Source organism: Lemur catta, chromosome X (assembly GCF_020740605.2).
Source record: "Lemur catta isolate mLemCat1 chromosome X, mLemCat1.pri, whole genome shotgun sequence".
Classification (NCBI taxonomy): Eukaryota; Metazoa; Chordata; class Mammalia; order Primates; family Lemuridae; genus Lemur; species Lemur catta.
In genome coordinates, this window is record NC_059155.1 from 32,234,570 (window position 1) to 32,254,956 (window position 20,387).

General features: G+C 35.4%; 1 protein-coding gene across 9 annotated transcripts in view; it reads right to left on the reverse strand.

Annotated features, from left to right (window-relative positions):
- The window catches only part of MBNL3 (muscleblind like splicing regulator 3), a 119,939-nt gene that overhangs the window by 14,084 nt on the left and 85,468 nt on the right, over window positions 1-20,387 (reverse strand). For 3 of the 9 annotated variants that reach the window (XM_045538597.1, XM_045538605.1, XM_045538604.1), the window contains 6 exons: window positions 19,266-19,502; window positions 15,833-15,983; window positions 13,824-13,859; window positions 11,442-11,536; window positions 9,952-10,025; window positions 7,986-8,168 (listed from right to left, as the gene is read on the reverse strand). In XM_045538597.1, the coding sequence (XP_045394553.1) occupies window positions 9,969-10,025; window positions 11,442-11,536; window positions 13,824-13,859; window positions 15,833-15,983; window positions 19,266-19,502 (576 nt within the window). In that variant the 3' untranslated portion in view covers window positions 7,986-8,168; window positions 9,952-9,968. Of the gene's footprint in view, window positions 1-472; window positions 8,169-9,951; window positions 10,026-11,441; window positions 11,537-13,823; window positions 13,860-15,832; window positions 15,984-19,265; window positions 19,503-20,387 lie in introns of those variants that run through there. The other 6 variants (XM_045538600.1, XM_045538606.1, XM_045538599.1 and 3 more) reach the window with 5 other exon arrangements.

Genomic DNA, 20,387 nt, shown 5'->3' on the forward strand with positions numbered 1-20,387 from the left:
TTGTTATGAAACCATTGATGCCCATCTTGAAAAGGGTAAAATGAACACTGGTTTCATATGTTACACTGAGGATGCAGGATAGAAATGAACAACTGGGAAATATAAACTTCTAATAATGTATCTTAGAATATGCCTTAGGGTTTCTGAGGCACAATAAAAACCAGTAAGAATTATTTAAAAATTCTTAGTTTTCTTTTACAAAAATACAAGTGTCTTTCTTGTGTTAGTAACTTCAATCTTATAGGAGTAATACATCTAACACAATGGATGTATTATCTACAAAATTCAAAATACTGAAGGTATATTTGGAAATAAATTTGCTCTATGTATGAAATATAATATTAGGCCAAATTGCAAATTTAAATTTTATATTAGAATTACTAAATATTAGGATTAATATACTAGAATATGAATAGCTTTTAAGTGAACTCTTAATGTGTGAATATGGATTCATAAAAAAAGACATAACCAAGAAATTTATACATTTTATTAAAAGAACAAAAAATAAACATGGATGTAGCATGCTAAAATGAGTTGCATAATGCATACTTTTAAATACAAACAAGCACTACAGCACTATAACTTGAAAAAAACCAAAAAAAAATCAAAGCATCTGCAGTTGAGAGAATGAGCTATTGAATTTTGGAGGCACAATATTATGGGAAGAGTTTATATTCATGAAATATTCTGTTCATTATTTAAAGCTATAATTGTTACACAAGGACGACAATTTTCTTAACTATAAAGTATTTTAAATTGCCATTTTTTCTGCCCAAAATATGTGCTTCTATATTCCACATTATTCCAAATTGTTGTCATATGAATGCATAAAATTACCCCTTAAAAAAGAGTATATTTAGGAGAATCCTTTTTTCAAAAAAATTTTAATTTAAATGATTATAATTTGGGAGCATGGGAACAAATGGCTCATCTTGTAATTAAAGCAGAAATAACGATAATAAAATAAAACAGAAAACTTATTTTGAAATGGGCATTCCCAGAATCCAATGATATGATGGTCACATCATTCTCTCATCTGCTAGACACAAAAGACATAGCAACAAAATAATTTGTTTCCATCACTAACAAATAGCATCTATATACAGAAATAAAGCTTTGGAACCATGCCATGACAGATAAATCTTTAGATTATATGTTTGGGAGGGAAAAAAGCACTGCTTAATGGTTAGGTTACTTTTAGGTCTTATTAAAGAGGTATTTTTAAAAAGTAGTATGACGTAGAAAATGACTAGCGAGGATTTTTGTAATATCTGCAAAGAGCTGTGACTTATTTAATAGTGATGCATTTTTTTTCTTTTAGGTATACCATAATTGAAGATGGGTTCTATTTAAAGATAAAATTTCCTTGGAATAATCCAGCTTTTGAGTATTAATGAATGATTCTCTTACAGACAAGAACAAGTGGAGGGGCTGAAAACTATAGGAATTAGTCAAACTAAATCCCTTTTGGGCTTAATAATAGAGGTTATTTTTTGGCCTCAGCTATACACATCTGTTAAACTTCATTCCCTAATTTGTTTTACTTATTTAAAGACAGCCACTGGGTTTAAGCTCCAAAGAGTGTGATCCAGTGACTGTCAGCATGCATACCATGCCATGAATTCACTGAATATCTTTTGTGATGTTTCTAGGGTCATTCCCACTATTTTACAGAAGGTTTTTTCCTGACTTAAAATTTCTTATCTCTGTTGATCTTATGAAAATATATTCCTGGTGACTTACAGATTCACAAGGAAACGTCAAAACAAGAACATGGGTTAAATTGGGAAATTACATTGGTGATAAGGCTGAAGTTGGGAGTTCCTAAATACATCATGAATGAATGCTTACATTCTGTATCATTGGAAATGCTGGTCAGATTGTCAGGCTATTTGTTGTATGGTTGACTCTAAGCAATTATGGGCTGAGGGGAAAAAAAAAAATCTAGCCAAATGGCCCTGAGCTATTGGACAACTGTAAGGCTTGGATTGCTTTCTGGCTTTGGCTTATTTTTCTTTCTCTGTAAGTGAGAGCTTCAAAATGGGTAGCAATGCCAGTACCAGCTCCCCCAACCCCAGGTTGGGCTCCTTCTCTAGGGCAAGAACAACATGGCCCAAGATCTGAAGGACTCAAAGTACCTGCTGGTGATCCGATACTTGACCTTTCTAAGCTCCACCTTTTTTAGGCCTTATCACCTGGGGCAACAAGAAAGTTAAATGGCTATCTGTAGATGGTATGGGAGCTAAAATTGGCAGAGATGGTCCGATTGAAACATTCTCTTCCAGCTCCTATGTTATGTAAGATTTTGGCTGGTTCTCTTCTGCTTAGTTAAAACAGTGGGAGGCTGAAGTGGCACAGTGAAGTACTTTGTAATCTGGTAAAGGTAGGTCAGAAAACAGCTTCCACTGAACAGGTATAATGTAAATAAAGCCATTTATAAAGTTGTGCCAGGAGCATTTTTGCCTTTGTTAAAGGGAAGGAATTGCCTTATGCTGGCCACACTTAACCGTTAAATGAAATCTGTCAATGGTTGCTAACTTGGCTTTGGTTACTGGATCTTGAAGGAGGAATAGTGGTCAATGTTAACAATTTGGTTGTCACTTAAATACATATTAATTGGTATACATATCAACTAATGTATATAGCAGTTGATAATTTTCTGGGAAACATGAAATCTGATTCAATCATAATGAGAATATCTATCTTGTAATTTACAGGGAGGGTATTTCACTGCTTGCAACCATTGAGAAGAGAAAACTTCTGCCAGAAACCTGCCTGGTGTGTGTGCGTGCACACATGTGTTTAGGGTTGATTTAAAAAGCAAAGAATCTTTGCTAGTGGTCTTGCTAAAAAACTAAGTACTTCACTCTTGTTCAGTGCCATTAGCTGAAGTTGACCTGTTACCTGTTACTAGTCTTCTCTTTTGGTGAGCTGTAGCAAACTAGAAAGCCTCCACAACAGCAAAGCAACATCATGCTTTAGGAAAGCCTTATAGCAAAAACACCCTCCTTCTCAAAGTCTTAGAAATAACTCTCTCTTACTAACTTTTCCACTATTATCACAGACTTCTTACATTTAAAAAAAAAGCTCCAAGGATTGCTCTCATGGACTATGTACATAAGTGCAAAAAAGGTGTGTCTCACACATTCGCACCCTAACTGAGGCGATCAGTTAACTGCAGCATATGTCTCTTAAACACTGTTAAGGGGTCATTCCACAGTACTTTTACATATGGTTTTACAAATGTGAATTAATTTCAAACTCTGCTTTAGCCATGCTTTAATCCTCATGTAGATATATTTATGTATGTAATTCCAGAAACAGAATTTTTGCAGCTACAGCTAAGCCGCTTGAATAGGGTAATTTTGAAGAAAGTTATGAAAAAAGGTCAGGTAATATAAATGCAATGATCGTGTTTTGAAGTCTAAATACTGTGGAATAACCCTATCCACACGACAAATTCTATAAACAATAAAGCTTGATTCTGGAATCCATGTGTTGTAAACTTTTAGACTAAAAAGTCACACAAGGATACAAATTCAGCTTTCACATATGGGACTTTCATATTAAAAAAATTCAACCATATATGTTTTCTGAGTTTTGAGCTGTATCTTCTATATGATCATACTGTCACAAACCAAGTATAGTTTACAAGTAAAATTTTCACATTAAAAAAGTCTAAAGGTAGCCATGTTGTAGTTTTGTTGCCAAAGCAACGACTAAATATCATTAGTTAACAATTAGTTAGTCATTAGTTAGTCATTAGTTAACAATTATTATTTGTATATAAACTTAAATTTGTTCTTAAACTGTGAACTGTAAAGAATAGTTTTGGACTATAATCTTTATCTTGTCATGCTTCAGTGTCAGTTTAGAACCTATCTAGGTGTGCTGAATATATGTACTAAAAACTTAAACTTTCTCTAACTCTCCTTCAAAATTAAATCCATTAGTTACTTAGAGATATAAAAAAGTAATAAAATAAAAATCTTAAAAACTAACAAGAAAAATGAAAACGTGCACCAATTAGTGAGTTGGTGCTCAGAACCTATATTTGTACTTATATTTACAGTTTGATTAGGCTACCAACTAAATTTGCAAAAAAGTTGTTATACTCTCTTTACATGTTGTTTATTATATTGCCTTCGACAGGCACTGGTACAATTAGGCCACTATCTTACTAAATCTATTCATCAGAATTGGGAAATTAGATTTCCCTCATAAATTTTATCTATTTCTATTTTAACATGTGTGAAATGTATAAGGGAGAAAAAGAATGAGGACTCCAGTTTCTAATCATTTTGTGTGTCACAGCCTTCCCTATAGGCTAAAAGAACTCAGAAAACTTGTCACTGTATTTTACCTAAGAACATCCTCATCTACACTCTCCAAAGAGGGGGGAAAAGAACCAAATAACATCTCAAGTAGCACATGAGCCTTCTCTCTTATTTAATAAAATGGAATGTAAATGTTGGTCCTTATCCACATACCACTATGCCATTTAAAATAAATTCAAGCTGTAAAGTTTAATTTCATTTGGTTCCTGCTTATGGCAGGGAGGAGGTACTTGCTTTGGTTTTTCCCAAATTGGAGAGCAAGTGAGCTGAGGCCTTCCATTAGTGAACACAGCCTAGTAGTGTAGGACAACACTTCTGGCAAGATCAAAGTGCTTTAGCATGTTCAAAAACGGATGGAGAAGATTGATGGAGTAGGGAGAAGATGGCTTTCCACATCACAATTAACTACAAATTAAAGACTCTAATCTCAAAAAGTGAAATGAAATGCAACAGCTGGTTGTGGAATCATGCTCCAACTGCAAAAGTAAATACTGTATTTAAATAGCAATTTTATGAATCCATTTATTTTAATTTAATGTTAATCCCTTTTTAAAATATACTTATGTTATGGTCACATAGTTCTTTTATTAAAAAATTGACACTGCTAAAACCCTCTTAAGAGATAACTTTTAGAGTATTTTTTCTGTATATATGACCCATTTTATCCAAGTTTCAGCACTCTTGCATATTTTTGCAAAAGGCTGAGAGCAATGGACAAAAGCAATAATTTTGGATAAATAAAAATAGAGGCCCTTGTAAAATACAAAGCTTATAAAATGTTAACTAAGAATCACAAGTGGTTAGAATTTTATATATACAGTTGATTCAGTAAATTTTTGTTTAGAGTCACTGATTAGTTTTGTGACTTGTCTTTTTTAACTGGAAATTTATAGTCTAATGACTTATCTTCTTTTCTTTTCTCGAATAAAGAGAATTTCAATAAGTCATTGCACAACCATGTTAATGAGTGCTATCTTAAAATTGCATTTTTCTCAAAACTGTTGAATTTGATCAAAACTTTAGGGCTTTGAGCTTTCTTTCTTTAAATTCATTTACAAAGCAACTTTTAAAATGCCAACAGTGTAGAAAACTGTGGCACCAAAAATACACCTACCCTGAATATCCCTCACGGAACCACTTCCTAAAAAAATAAGTCATTATTAATGTCTTCCAGTGCTTAAAGCAACATGAAAACAGCTGTACTCTAGGTTTATTTTCTAAGTACATCTTTGCCAAAAGTTGAAAAAGTTACACAAGATAGTACGTTACATCAAAATATCAAAGTACACAAAAGTTCATTTTGCACAAAAAACATTCCTGTCTCCTCTCCTTTAATGAATACATCCAGGGTAGCTCAAGTGCATCCTTCCTGGATTTAAGTAATCAGATCTGCCCTTCTGGAGAGGCTCTGGCACAGATTATACAAAACTGAGTTCCCTACACAAGGAATTTCAAAAAGGCATACTCTACTTTCTTCTACGGCAATGTTAAGATTTCAGGAAACAGAAATTAAGTGGTTCAAAGAGTCCACAGGTAAAAGGACAATTCTTGATCTCTAACTCTAGGCAACGCTATTAACAGATGACAGTGACCCAATATAAGCAAGACTGTTTAGATATCACTGTTCATCAGGATTTAGATTGATAATTAAGATCAATAGTACACCAACTACCGGAGAGCTAAATTTGCTCTCTTATATTCTGAGCCAAACCTGCTTTGGCATAGAGTCTCAAATGTTCTTAAGCACAAACAATGTGAAAAGGAAGAACAATGGGAGTCAGTATATATTTCTGGGTCCCCCAATGACTAGGTGGCCTTGGGCAAGTCACATACCCTAGGCCTCAGTTTCATCAAGTGAGAAAAGGTTTTTGCCAACTCCATTGTTCTCTGATTCAAACACCACTAGCTGGCTTAAGGTATTCTAAAGTCAGATTTTCTCTTTGCTTGTCATTTTTATGAAGGAGCAAAACAACCCTTTTATATATATCAAATTTGATGGTTTTATACTTTCCAGTAGCAGAAGGTGTATTTACTAGAACATATTAAATCTATCTAAGTTGATGTAAAATATATATTTCCACCACTGTATAACAGTAATGTTAATAACTGACTAGGGTGGAGGAGATCAATTAATTACTATTTTACTTGGTTGTAAAATTATTTCATAAGTATTAGTAATGTGAATTCAGCTCAGCTCCGTGGAGTATAGCCACTGTTTCATCCAAAGGGTGCTAAAACCCTTCTGTATTATAATTTTCAAACACATATAAAGGCAAATGAATCCAAACAAAAAGAAAGGCTTTATTATGACATGAGAGACTCTGATGTTAAAGTTTGGGCAGGAAACACTTGCTGTATTATCATGGGCGCTTGTTCCTCCTCTGAAGTGTTTAACAAAACTGGAAACTCAGTTGAACTGAAGCTAAAGACAACTGCAGTTATCTTTCCTAGTTCTTTTGAATAAATCAAAGAATAATTTTAAACCCCTCCTGTCCCCTGTTCCTGCCATTTCTCCAAACCTGTACTCAAGCTCCCTGTGATTAACAGAGAAGATTGTCCATTTGTGGAGGAAAGGCCTCATTTGGAACCAATTCTCTTTCACCCTGACTGACCTTTGCTAGATTGCATCTTATTTATTATTCAAAAGTAGTCTAGAGATCATGAGCCATTTCCATTTGGAAAATGGCACTTGTGTAAAAGGTTACATTGCAATGGTTTTATACACTTTCCTCCAGTATGTATGAACTATCTCCACACCCCCATCTCTCTGTTTGATTTATAATCTGTAATTAGCATACCTTTAAGCCCCCAATACCAGTTTCTCAGCTGAAGATGACAAATGGCTCAGTTTTAGACACTCAACCTAGGAGATAGGATTCTTGAGCCACAAAAAAATGTAATGGGCACTTTACATAATTTTAAATTAAATGCCAAGAAATTCAATTAAAAGTAAGTTCTTGTTTTTCAAGCTATTTAAGAGAGGTGAATTAGGGGTTAATGTTTTAAGAAGTTCCTTCCTTTGTGCAGGCAATTATTACTCTCTTGCAAAAAATCTAGTAATTTGATTATATTATGCAACTTCAGATCTGCAGGTACAAATTATACACATGCATGCTTATGAACAGGTTTTGTGCATACTCAAAAGTGAGGTCTTTTAAGTGTCTGCCCCAAGAAACCTACAGAAATATTCTAAAGAGAAAGAGAGAGAACATATTAACGTGAAACTGTCATGTTTCTCAAGCACATATACTTTTGTTCCCCACTAATGTTTTAGTTGAAATCAAACACCATACATACATAGCAAAACACTACAGTATGTGAAAACCTAACACAACACAACACAATACGATAATAGGAAAAATGGTACTGAATATATGTGTTACATTCTAAATCAACCCAATAGACTATTATGTAAACAAAATAGTAAGGTAATACTTCAAAAACAGATGAGCATTTAACCACCAAGAATGTATAATAAGCCAACGGTTCACTGTGGAAATTCATTTAGCATGGTTACTGGAAAATCACAAAGAGTAATGTAACAAGTTACACAATTTTATGGTCATGTTCTACTTGATAATTCAAATAAGACAAATGGTAGTTATTAGTTTTCTATTTGTGTTTTGTTTTAACATCTCCATTGATTTGTAATGCTTTATTTTTTATCTGAATCTGTCGGCTAGTATCTTTGCTTTGCTTAGTATATTGACTGCACCACACTTATTGTCGTGTTAGTAGAAGAGGACACACGAGAATATATATAGAAAGGCCATACAGAGGTTCTCATGGAGAGATCCCGATACTCCATAATTCTGCTGTTCAGAACTTCAACTGAAATGGAAAACAAAAGAAAGAATGAGAAATATTGAAAGGTTATTTAACTAGGAGTCAGGAGACTGTGGCTCTTGTTCCAGTTCTGTGGGTGAACTATGCCAAGACATCCCCCACTCTGAGTTTCAGATTGTACATCTGTGAAAATGGAGCTGTTGGAAATGATCGCTAATGAGCTGTACAGCTATGATAGTCTATAGTTTCCATTGAGTGCTAATGTGGAGAACTGCCCTAAGTTAACAGAGATGCACTCCGTTGTTGACAGCATCATCTATTCAATGCCAAAACTTTTTGCTGAACATCCACCCATTTGTCCACCTCCTCCAACTGGCATGTATTGAGAAAATGTGTTTGATACCAAACATTTTAACATATGCAAATATTAAATAAACTTTTTATCTGAATGTTTTACAGCCATGCAGAAATAGCCCTAAGTGTGAAATCTAGGTATAAAGTATTGCACAAAATTATATTTTTGAACTTTGGAGAAATTTTCAATACCTGTTACATATTGAAGTGATTATGTTCTGCCAAATACACATTTTCTAATGGAACCAAGCAAAAATGAATCACTCTTCCCAAAAATGTTCTGTTGGAAAGTTAATTATATTTGAAGATTTTTGTTTACCTTGATGTGAAGCAGCCCATTAGAACTAGGCAAGTGTTGGTAAAATCCTACATTCTCATGTTTGGTGCTATTCCCAAGTTGCCACTATCCCAAATGACACCCCTGAAAATTACTTCAATTTATAGCCTCTTCAGCTTTCCCATGTACTCAAAGGTGTCTTTTTAAAACATTTCTTATAATTGAAGGGACCTATTTATTTAATGTACAGCCAACTATCAGCTCTGTCTAGAACAGTTAGTGCTCTGGGCCTGTGTGTCCTCCGCAGGAGAAGGGCTATCTGGGATCTTTACAACTAGTCCATCAGGGGACAGAACTGCTACCTCCTTCAACCAAATGATACACTCCAGGTGTGGGAACTTCAAACTTTCAATGACTAAGGTATACTTAATCAGTGTGGGTACACTATTTTAATAAGTCCCTAGAATTAATTAAGATACCTAGGAGTCTTAAGGGGCTTCAAAAGTCATACGTTCCAAATGAACGACTGAGCAAATTAAATGTGTGTCCCTATGAGCTCTGGACCAGGCAAAGAAGAGATTAAGGGTGAGGGGGGGGGAATCCAACAACAACAACAACAAAAGAAAACATTTTTAAAAAAAGAAGACATGATTCAAATGAAAATAATGGGTACTAAATTATGTCACTCAAAATTTAAAACAGCTGGAGCAACCCTGATTTACATGGGAAGCAACACAATGCAGCAGACTGTAAAAGCACTATTTTCTACCATGTCATAGGAGAAGCATATTGCTTGCTGTCTTTAAGATGATGATCTCAGTCAAATCCTGAAAAAAGTATTGTTTTAACTTCAATAAAATAATGAAGCTATAAAAATGTGAAAGAATTAAAATTGAAAAGTGATCTGTGCCTTTGGCTAACAAATCATATGCCTTTAATAACAGGAAAACACTTCAGAATTTGTAAGCTCACTGGGAAAATACAGTACCAGCTATCATTTCCATACTAAAAATTTGCGTATGTGCTCTCACATTTCAATTTGGAAAATTTAGACTGCGTAAATCAAGCTCTAAGTTACAAGCAATATCTATTAATGAAAAATGAAAATATTTACCAAAGCCTTTAGCAAATGCAGTTGTGTAAATAAAAATATATAGCCTATAAATATTATTTATATTAATACTTAAAGAAACTTACTGTTCTACTGGTAACTTCTACATCTGTGAAACAAACATGCTGCTATTCAGTTCATCTACTGATAATTGGGGTATCTATAGCAGTAAAAAAGATTTTAGATTAAAATAGTTTCTTGAGAGAAGTCTGTTTATTTTGTTCACTGCTTGGACATGGTAATCAATAATCATAATCAATTTCACAGAAAATTTTAGACATATTAACCATTTGCACTAATATGTGATTTTACAATGCAAAGCTTAGAAAGTGGTTTGTTCCTTCAGTGAATTAATTGCTCTGTATGCTTTATGGTTATCATACTTGTAATTTAAACAGCAGTAGAACTTACAGTCTGTAAGCATGGTTACTGCTTTAATAAGGCAAAATGGCCATAACATTATACAATAATTATTATATGTATCTGCTTACAATTTTAAGACTCCCCATAATTTATAATTTGCTTTGTGACTCTGCCTGGAAAATCAAAATAATACAAGCACACCTAGTGTCCATATGAGAAGGAATTTCTAATGTAATCACTGAGAAATGATAAGTATATCTATGCCTTGGAAAGAAATGAAATGTGATATCTTGCTTTCTCTCCAGTGGATCTGAAGGTAAAGGTGATGATTGCACTGTTAAAGCTCAAACACAATAACCAAAAATGGCAGTGAACTAAAATAAATTCTTCTCTTGACCAGTGAAGAAGCATTTAAGAAATATTAAGTATATATTTGAGGATTGGTGCAATAGCAATAATCAGATATAGAATATCAAGATTAACATCTAGTAACTGATTAAAAATGAGTAAAAGTCTGCTGATTAATCTCAGGATGAATAGCAAAGCTCTATTGCTCTATTGCTATCTCATCACTCTAGAATATACACAAACATAAAACTTCTAAGGCTGGGCACAGTGCCTGTAATCCTAGCACTTTGGGAGGATCATTTGAGGCCAGGAGTTCGAGACCAGCCTGAGCAAGAGCTAGACCCTGTCTCTACAAAAAATAGAAAAATTAGCCAGGTGTGGTAGCACATGCCTGAAACCCCAGCTACTGGGGAGGCTAAGGCAGGAGGATTGCTTGAGCCCAGGAGTTTGAGGTTGCAGTGAGCTATGATCACACCACTGCACAATAGCCCAGGCCACAGAGCAAGACCCTGTCTCAATAAAAAATTTAAAAAATGAAAAATAAAAGTAAATAGTAAAAAACTTCTAAATATGACACTTGCTTAAGAAACACATAAGAATATGAATTAATGTCTCTTGTGAATCCAAAAAGCATATACGGGCTGGTCCGACGGTAGTGAGTTATCTCACTTGATTGTTCACAGTCAGTTACAGATTGAACTCCTTGTTCTACTACTTTCCCCCCTCCTCACTACTGCACTTGACTAGTCTTAAAAAAAAATAAATAAATAAAAAATAAAAGATAAAAAAAACAAAAAGCATATACTATGCCTTACCCACACATTATAGTTATCTAGGTCTGAACAGGTAAAATAAATGGCCAAACCTGATTGCCTGTAGCTGTTGCAGCGAAGGGAACGTTGGTGGCAGGTGTTGTTGCTGCAGACACAGTGGTAGGTGTAGCACCGTGCATCATGGGCACTTTCAGTAGGAAACCATGGAAGCAACATACAGGAGAGTGGAGCGTTTATGCAACCATGACATATACGATGGAATGGGGCGTGGTAGGTATCACAGCAACAAGCCATGTGACATCATCATGATGGACACATCAGGGTGCAGCATGCAATCACAGTCAGTGCAAAGCAACACAGCATGGAAGGGGGAAAAATTAAAAAAGAGAAAGGGGAAAGCCAATTATAGTTACCATTAAGGAAAACAGAACATTCTCAACATTTAGTAAATTTTTGAGCAGAATCACATTGTAGTTGACTCAAAAGGCCAAATTTTTGGAAGGGGTTATCATTTTAATGATTACATAAGAAAAAAATCTGATATTACCAGGGCTTTCTATACGAAGCTAGTTAAGCAGACAAGTAACCAGACTGCACATTTACAAGGGGATTAGGGAATTATAAATTGGTGTTTGGCTTCACTGACTTACAGCCATGAGTGATGTCACTAGACTTACAGGTGCAAAGGGACAGTTATATGTATACTTACCTGATCTGCATGCCCAAAAAATGGTAGTTTGATTGTGAGTATGTGGTAGGGGAGCAGATATGAAGAATATAGTGAACTATGTGTACAGGTTTTTAAGTACAACTCTGGCAAACTCTTGGAAACTTTGGCTATGTGTCAAACAAATACATGGAGTACTTCATAGTAAATCTTCTTTTCAAAGCAAATACTACAGCTACAATGGCTAGCAGCTGCAAAATCTCTTTCAGGATGTTTTCTCTTTGCTTTTGCTAGTTTCTATCTCATTTTGAAAGCTTTTTGGATGCTTTTCTAATTTCTAGCTCATTTTGGAAAGCAAACCGGGGAATTAATGTGTAAATGGCAATGTGTGAATGGCAAGTATGCATATATAATAATTTATCATGCCTACATCCATTGAATTCAGATTTTCTGAAAGTCTACAGAGAAAGTGAATGGCCAGAGAGAGAAAAATTGACATATGCCATGTCATAGAAACTGAAAATGTACCCCAAATGGTACTACAGCATCTCTGTAGTAATCTCTTCCACTCATCTCTAGTTACCCATTACCTATAGCCATCCCTTATTGTCTTACACGCCAATTCTAAGAGCACTCATTTTCCCTTTGGGATTGTGGCAATTGTACAGGAAGCAGCACCACTAAAGCATGCAGTTTGCATTCCTAAGCGGAGCTCTGAAGGTGAAATGACAAAGGAACATCCCTGAGAAAACAATCACAAAATGTGAAGACAGAGACACATTTTTCAAACTTGCAGAAGTCTGTTCTTAGTTAGTTCCCACAGGGGACAGCTAACCCCTCAATGACAGAGGTCTCACCTACATTGCCAGGGTTAGGGTATTGATAGGTTAGTGAATGCTGCTACTATGTGGTTGTCATTTCATTTTGATCTTTCGTTCTATCTCAAGAAGCCTGTTAGTAGTGCCTTCTGGGCTCTGCATCTACTCTGGTCCACTAATGGGATGGAGGTCAAGCTGTTGCAAACTCTCAAAAAGGATGGGAAGAACTGGATTGATATGAGATAGTGGGGTGGGGTGGGGTGGGATCATTCCTCCCTGTGTTGAACACAGCTATTTTCTCCTGGTCTGTTCCTGGTGCCCACGAGGACTATAGGAGCTGTGAACTTCCACTTCCTTTCTCATCCTCTTCAGTGTTAGTGATTGTGTTGATAGGTAACTAAAAGTTCTACATGTAACTGGTTGTTAAAAATCACATAACGCCCAAAGAAATGATTCTGTTGTGCCTAGTTTCTGTGTAGTTGGTGCTTCGGCCTAAAACACTACAGAATTCATAATGGAGCATTGCAGAATGCTCTAGCTTTGCGTAACTTATCCTTTCTCACCATCTGAGTATTGAATGGTTTACACTGTATGGATAACTTTTGGGGGGAGGCATTGTTTCATTTTACTTTATAAATTATACATTTGAAGTATTTTATAATTTTTAAATGAGAGATGTAAAGCTAAGAACAAAACTGCCCAGTCTGGCCAGGTAAAGAAATATTTTTAAATATTCCAGTTGCTATTTTTAGGGTCGAAATAGAGAAATGACAGGGTCAGTATTTGGCCACAGTGGCAACCAACTAGGACTTGAAAAAGTAGGACTATTTTGATTCCACAAAGACATGAAGAAGAAAGCACCATATTGAACCTTAAGTACTCAGAAAAATTCCAGCCACATCTTTCAGTTACTCATCTATTTCATAGTTACAACAGAAAAACACGTTTTTCAGATTAGAAAAAGTTGAGAATTTTTATACAAAACCTACCAATACTTGAAGCGGGTGCCATGCACAGTATTGGCCCTGTACACCATGCAGAAAAGCGTGGAAAGTAAAGAAAAGAGATATTTCATTATTAAAGCTTTACTGATAGAAATAAATTTTAACTAGAAAGATATTTTCTTTTATCAATTAATCAGCACATGCAAATACAGTAATCTCCCATGCTTACAATTACAGATTAGCTTGAAGATCACAAACCCAGGTAATCAAAGTAATTCTTGGATTCTTAGGTACAAAAAAGAACTTTAATTTCCCTTTAAAGGAATTATATCACTTAAATTACATGTTTTGGACAAATATATCCTAAATACTTTTTATCATAAAAAGGAGTATTTTATTACGTATTTTTTTTTCAAAATATGCTCCAGGATCTGTTATCTGTGCCCATATTTCTACTGAAAGCATTAATCTGTGAACACTGCTGCCTCCACCTCATTGTAACCGAGGACTTGACTATGAACAAACAAATAAGCTTTCTATTAAGAGGGGGCTCTCAGCTGGATAGCTTTTTATTTTGCTATTAATTAAGGGGAAGAGGATTTTTCTGGCATTCTTGCTTATAAATCTAGATTTTATATTAGCCAAATCTGGAAAAGAAAAGTCTAACTTCTAAACTAAGTAACTGCAGTATTAAGAAAATCTAGAATGAACAACATAACTTTTATTACCTTCAACCACCTTGGCTAGATTTCCTGGGCTACCAAATTCATTCCATAGCTACAAGACAAATTGGAAGCAACTGGGGTGGAATGATCTCAGGTTTGGGTAAATTTAGCACAATTTTTGAAGCAAAAAATGCCAGAAATAAAGTCACCTCAACTCACCTCATACTGGTTTTCTCTTTTACTCTGTGGACATTATTTTTTTCTTAGGTTTAGAGAAAAAGTCTAAATTATTAGATATCAATAATTACTTATTATAAGTGATGTAAAAAGTGCTAAAGAATTCCATTTTCCCCTCAGAAATTATTATATAAATGCATAAAAACTGTTATTTAAATGATTGTCATGAAGAACTATTGTGGTTAGTAACTAAAGACTGGTTTTTGCATGGCTTCATTCAAAATTAATTAACTGATTAATTTACTAATTAACCAATGGGCTTTTTCAAGTCCAACTATACAATACTATGTGTTTAGCATGTTTATATAATTATCATGGCTTTCTAAATTAATTTTTAAAACATATGTTCATTTCATTTAATAATAGTTTCCAAACGAGGGCATTTAGGATTCTGGCAAAAAAAAAAAAATCTAATGTGCTTCTAGTGTATTTTTAATTTCTTCCTAAGAGACTATATGCTCATTCTTAAAGTACTAAGCCACTGGAAGAAAATTGTTTCTCCCCATATATGATATTTATTTGAATAAAATTCTGGCTTAAATTTTTCTATTCAATTTGGTGCAAAATTATTATGCTATTCAGTATAGTTGAATGTAAGAGGAAACATAAAATATGCTGCAAAGTGTCAGAAAAATATAATAAACTTTTTTTATATTACCTGGTTCGAGAGTTAGAGGCTAAAACTACCAGTTTTATATATACTATACTACACTAGAACTTTAAGGGCAGTTTTATTATAACTACCTTTGGCATATCAACGATATGGAGACCACAGATTTTCATAATAATGAAGCTGGAATTTTTTTTTTTTTTGACAGCAGACCACTGTCTGCGAAAGTGGTACCTAAGAGTCAAGGAATTAGTTTGAGACTGAACCAAGTGACTCAATCATAAGAAGAAAAAAATAAGAAATGCTAAAAAGAACAATGTTGATACCTTTTCCTTGTTTGATTTCAAACCATTAGTTTTCAGGAATCATTAGAAAAACAGGTTGTTCTAGATACCAGCAGGTCAAGCATAACTGACTAGTTTTATTTCTAATCAAAATATATGTCAACGGTCCCCTTGTAAAAGCTCTTTTGAAGCTTCTTTGGATTATATACATTTACAACATTACTAGACTCACTGCAGTGCCCAGAGCTGTGTACTCACCTGCTGGGATAAATGCTGGCTGCGGGAGCTGTAGGTTAGCCAGAGCCTGTTGGTAGTGGAAAAAACTGGGATTAAAGACCGGGGTGGCTCCATTGGTCTTTTCAAATGCCGATCTCTTTGGTATCAGTTGCAGTGCACCAGGCTGTAGAGCCTGTGGGGCAAGGGTGGATTAATCATTAGTACCAGAGAAAGTAAAACACATACACAAACCAAGCAAGCAGATATGGCCCAGGAATCCTCTGTAAGGGTATCCATTGAGCAAGACTTTGAATAAACAGTGGCCCCACAGCAAGGTAACCAACTGTGATTAACCAGTGAAACTAGAAGAGTAGATAGTCCAACAGAAAAAAAAAAACTTAAAAAAAAAGCTTTCCAACTTCACTAATTTAGACCTCATTGAGGCAGGATGCAATAGAAAGCTATTACAGAAAATAATCATTTAAAATGAACATCTCTGTGATGCTCATCTATTAATCTACAAAGATGAGATTAGCAAAAGCAACAGATAAAGGAGGAAGGAGATTTCTGCCACTTAAAATTCCAATATGGATCTAGGAGACAAATGGTAGATATGTGATAAAACAGATGTTGGTAGATCAGAGTCTGACACGTAGCCCCATAAAATAAAATCCAATTAATGCAAAGACTTTAGGTTCAAATCTTACAACTGTATATTTCTTAACTAACATGTAAGGACAAAGCAAATGAATCATTCCTCCCCCACTGCCTACCTTAGCCAGGTATTTAGCAAAATGTATACAGTTCTCATTTATAGTAGCTTACTGTGCATTTTGGTATGTACCATATGGTTTGTTAAATACTTGTAAGGTTTAATTCCAAAACTTATTAGCATTTTTAAACCTTCCTTTCATGTCTACAATCCTTTCAAAATCCCACTGTGCTATGATACTTAGTCAAACTTGCCGCTGGATCAGATTCACTGGAGAAGTTTAACATTACTTTACATTTTTTTTTTCTCAGCAAATTGCACATTAGTTAAAAAACATGTCCCAGCAACAATTCAGTATGCTCTAAGTTCTTAGGGAGACACCAACACTTCTGGTAAGTAGCCTTCCATGTGCCAAAAATGGTCATGCCACGATCTCCTTCCTGTGGATAACCAAGGCCTCAAGGTATCTCTATTTTCTTCTGGGAACTGTGCTGTCAGAAAACTATTGTGAGGTCTGTTATTTATTTCAGATAATTTTGACTGGTTTCTGATTGTGTAGAAAAGCTTAGACCATTTTCAACCAGACTTGACTGATTTCAACCAGACAAAGCTTAGACTAGTTTCCACTGGAATAAACTGGTCTAGACCAGTTTCAGTGGATTTATACCAGATTTAGCCAGTTCAGAACGGTTTCAGCTGGTTAGACCAGTTTAAGACAGCTTGGTCTGGTTACCGCTGGTATAGACTGGCTTCTTTTGGCTTAGTGTAGTTTAGACTGTTTTCAACTGGTCTAAACCAGTTTCCCCCAGTTTGGTCTGGTTTTAGCCAGTTTAGGCTGGTCTAGAATAGTTACATCTGGTTTCAGCCAGTTCGGGCTGGGTTTAGCTGGTTTGGACTAGTTTCAACTGATGTAGACCAATTTCAGCCACTTTGGTCTGGTTTCAGTTGCTTTAGACTGGTTTAAACCAGTTTCAGCTGTTTTAGTCTGGTTTCAACTGCTTAAACTGGTTCTCACTGGCTCAGTCCAGTATAGAATGGTTTGGGCTGGTTTATACTGGTTCCAGGCAGTTTAGAGTGGTCCCAGCCAGCTTAGACCGGTTTCAGCCAGGTAAGTTGGGTTTAGAATGGTTTCTAATGGTTCAGACCAGTTTGTTGGTTCAGACCAGATTCAGGTAGTTCAGAACAGTTTCAGCCAGCTAAATCTGGCCGAGGTTGGTTTCCACTGATTTCAGCCAGGTCAGACTGGTTTTAGCCTGCTTAGTCTGGTTTAGACCAGTTCCAACTGGTTGGGCTGGTTTAGACCAGCTTCAGCCAATTTGCACCAGTCTGGACTGGTTTAGACCAGGTACAGCCATTTTATTCTGCTTTCAGCTGGTTCAGAGTGCTTTATTCCAGTCTAGGCTGTTTTAGACTGGTTTCAGCTGGTTTAGACCTATTAAGTCTGTGTTACACCCATCACAGCCAGTTTAGACCAGTGCAGACTGGTTTCAGTTGTTTTCAACTGTACAGGTTTCATGTGGTTTAGACGTCTTTTGACTAGTTTAGGCCCTTTTTTACTGGTTTCAGTTAGTTTTGACTGGTTTCAGCCAGTCAATACTGGTTTCACCTATTATGGACCATTTTCAGCTGGTTTCAGCCAGTATCCACAGATTGGAGAAATTAAGCATATTTGGCTTAGAGAGGAGATGTGAGAATCACTCTCATATGGGCTAGAGATTAACTTGTATTGTGAAGTTTGAGTTGCAGCAAAATAAATTTCAACCCCATATGACATTAGCCTTCTTAATAGGGATGTTTGAAAATAAATGTATCTCTCTTGTGAAAAAATAAGGTCTCTGCCATGGAACTCTGAACTGTAAATGCACATGAGGAGATTTAGCTCACAGTGCATCTTCTCAGCTTCAGGGTCATATAAGTGTTTTTTCCATAGCCAGGGAACATGAGGTTTCCTCAAGGTTTTATCCCCTATTGTGGTTGTTATACCCTATTGCATGTGGAAATATCCAGGTAGAAAAAGAAATAAGTATCAATCAGCACATCAAAATAATTGACAGTTGTGACAAAGTTAAGTAATCATAGTTCTTTGTTCTCAACTTGTCATACTGTAGCATAACACAAATTTTTCCCTACTTCCTACCTTTCAGTATAATTAAACAGAACTAAATTTTCCCCACAACTGACTTGCTAGGGCAACTCAAAAGGCAGGCCTCTTCTCCTAACCATGTAGAAATTTTCCCCCAGCCTTAGCAGGCTGCTGCCTTTGTCCTCAATACCATGCCTCCAAAAAGGAGAAATAATCTCAAATTAACTTTTGGGAAATTATAAACTACTTAATATCTCATCTTTTAAGTGCTCTGTTTTGGAAAGGCATTAAAGATATTAGTAACAAAGTGTCCCTGAAAGTGGCTCATAGAGCAGAGAGGCAACTTTCTGCCTTTCTAGGATATTATGAATAGTTTAGACTATAAAAGCACTCAAAAATAATTTACTGTTTAAATCATATAATTTAGCCTTTCTCTGAAAATGGGAGAAAGAGCACAGTAAGTTAAGACCATTAGTAAAGCTTTTAAATAATTATCTTTAGAAAATTGTAGCAAATAAAGTAGAATAAATAGGTTCCCTCTTTTCTAGTTTATAACCTTGACTATTCATATTAAGGTCCACTCATGACTATCTAAGATTATGGTTACAGGATATTAGACAAATTGGGGAATATTTGAGTCATTTACCCTAAAGAGGCCACAAGTCCAGGCCTGTTCTTACCATGGCAGGGGCAGCTGAATGGTTCATCTGGTGATGAGCTGCCTTGAGTTTGGCTTGCAAGTGTGCAGGAGGATGAAAGTACTTGCATTTCTCCCGGGAGCATCGACCTTTGATGTAATCCATGCAGATTGTCACAGTATTATCACTTGCTTCAATCATGGAAACATCCGTAGGGTGAGCATAGCGGCAATCGTTCTCCCCACGGGTACAATTTCCACGCTGAAATTCTCGGCAAACCTTAAAGAGAAAAACACATACACACACATACATACATTGATGACTGGAAGGTGACTGGTTTTTTTTTTTTTTTTGCCAGTGAATGTAAGAGTAATTGTATATATTAGTTAGGAAAAAATCTAAAAAGATGAAGGATGATGTATAGCCATATTCAGTATGAGACGTAAACACAGACAGAATTTCCACTCCTAGAAAACAATTCCATTCTTCCCAAAGAAAAATTAACTGTTTTCCTTACATTGAAATAAGAGTACTGAAAAGTATTATCAAAAACCAATTTTAATCCTCCAGTTAATACACAGCCTAAGTGTAATTCATTTTTTAAAGGTCCAAGACGAGTCTTTATCACCCAGCAATGCACTGTTGGTCTTCCACAGCCAACTTGTGAACCATGACTGAGTTACATGTACAATCAGATTCTACTACAATACATTAACCAGGCATTTAAGGGGCTGCCAATGGAGCTGACTTTGTGAGAAATCAACTAATTATTTATTTCAATGTTCAAAGAATGACAATTAAGGGAAGACAAAGATTTCAATAAATCAAAAAGCTGTTTTGAAATTTCTTTTACATTTTCTTAGGCATCAAGGGCTATTTATTATCTAGTGCATCATTCTTAAAATGGAGAAAAAGGTTTACACACTATGAGATTCATTTACATTCTACATTCCTAGAACTTTACATTTTGCAATCATAGAGATTACAGTCTACTTTTTATATCAGTCTACTTTTTTTTCAGTTTCATTGTTCCAGCAAGTAAAGACTCATTAACAAACATAGTAATTGCATTCTGTAAAGCTGGAGTCTGAGTGCAAGGAGCATTTCCACTGAGACTTCCTGTGCCATAGCACCCAGAGGTGGGGAACCTGCGGCCCCAAGGCC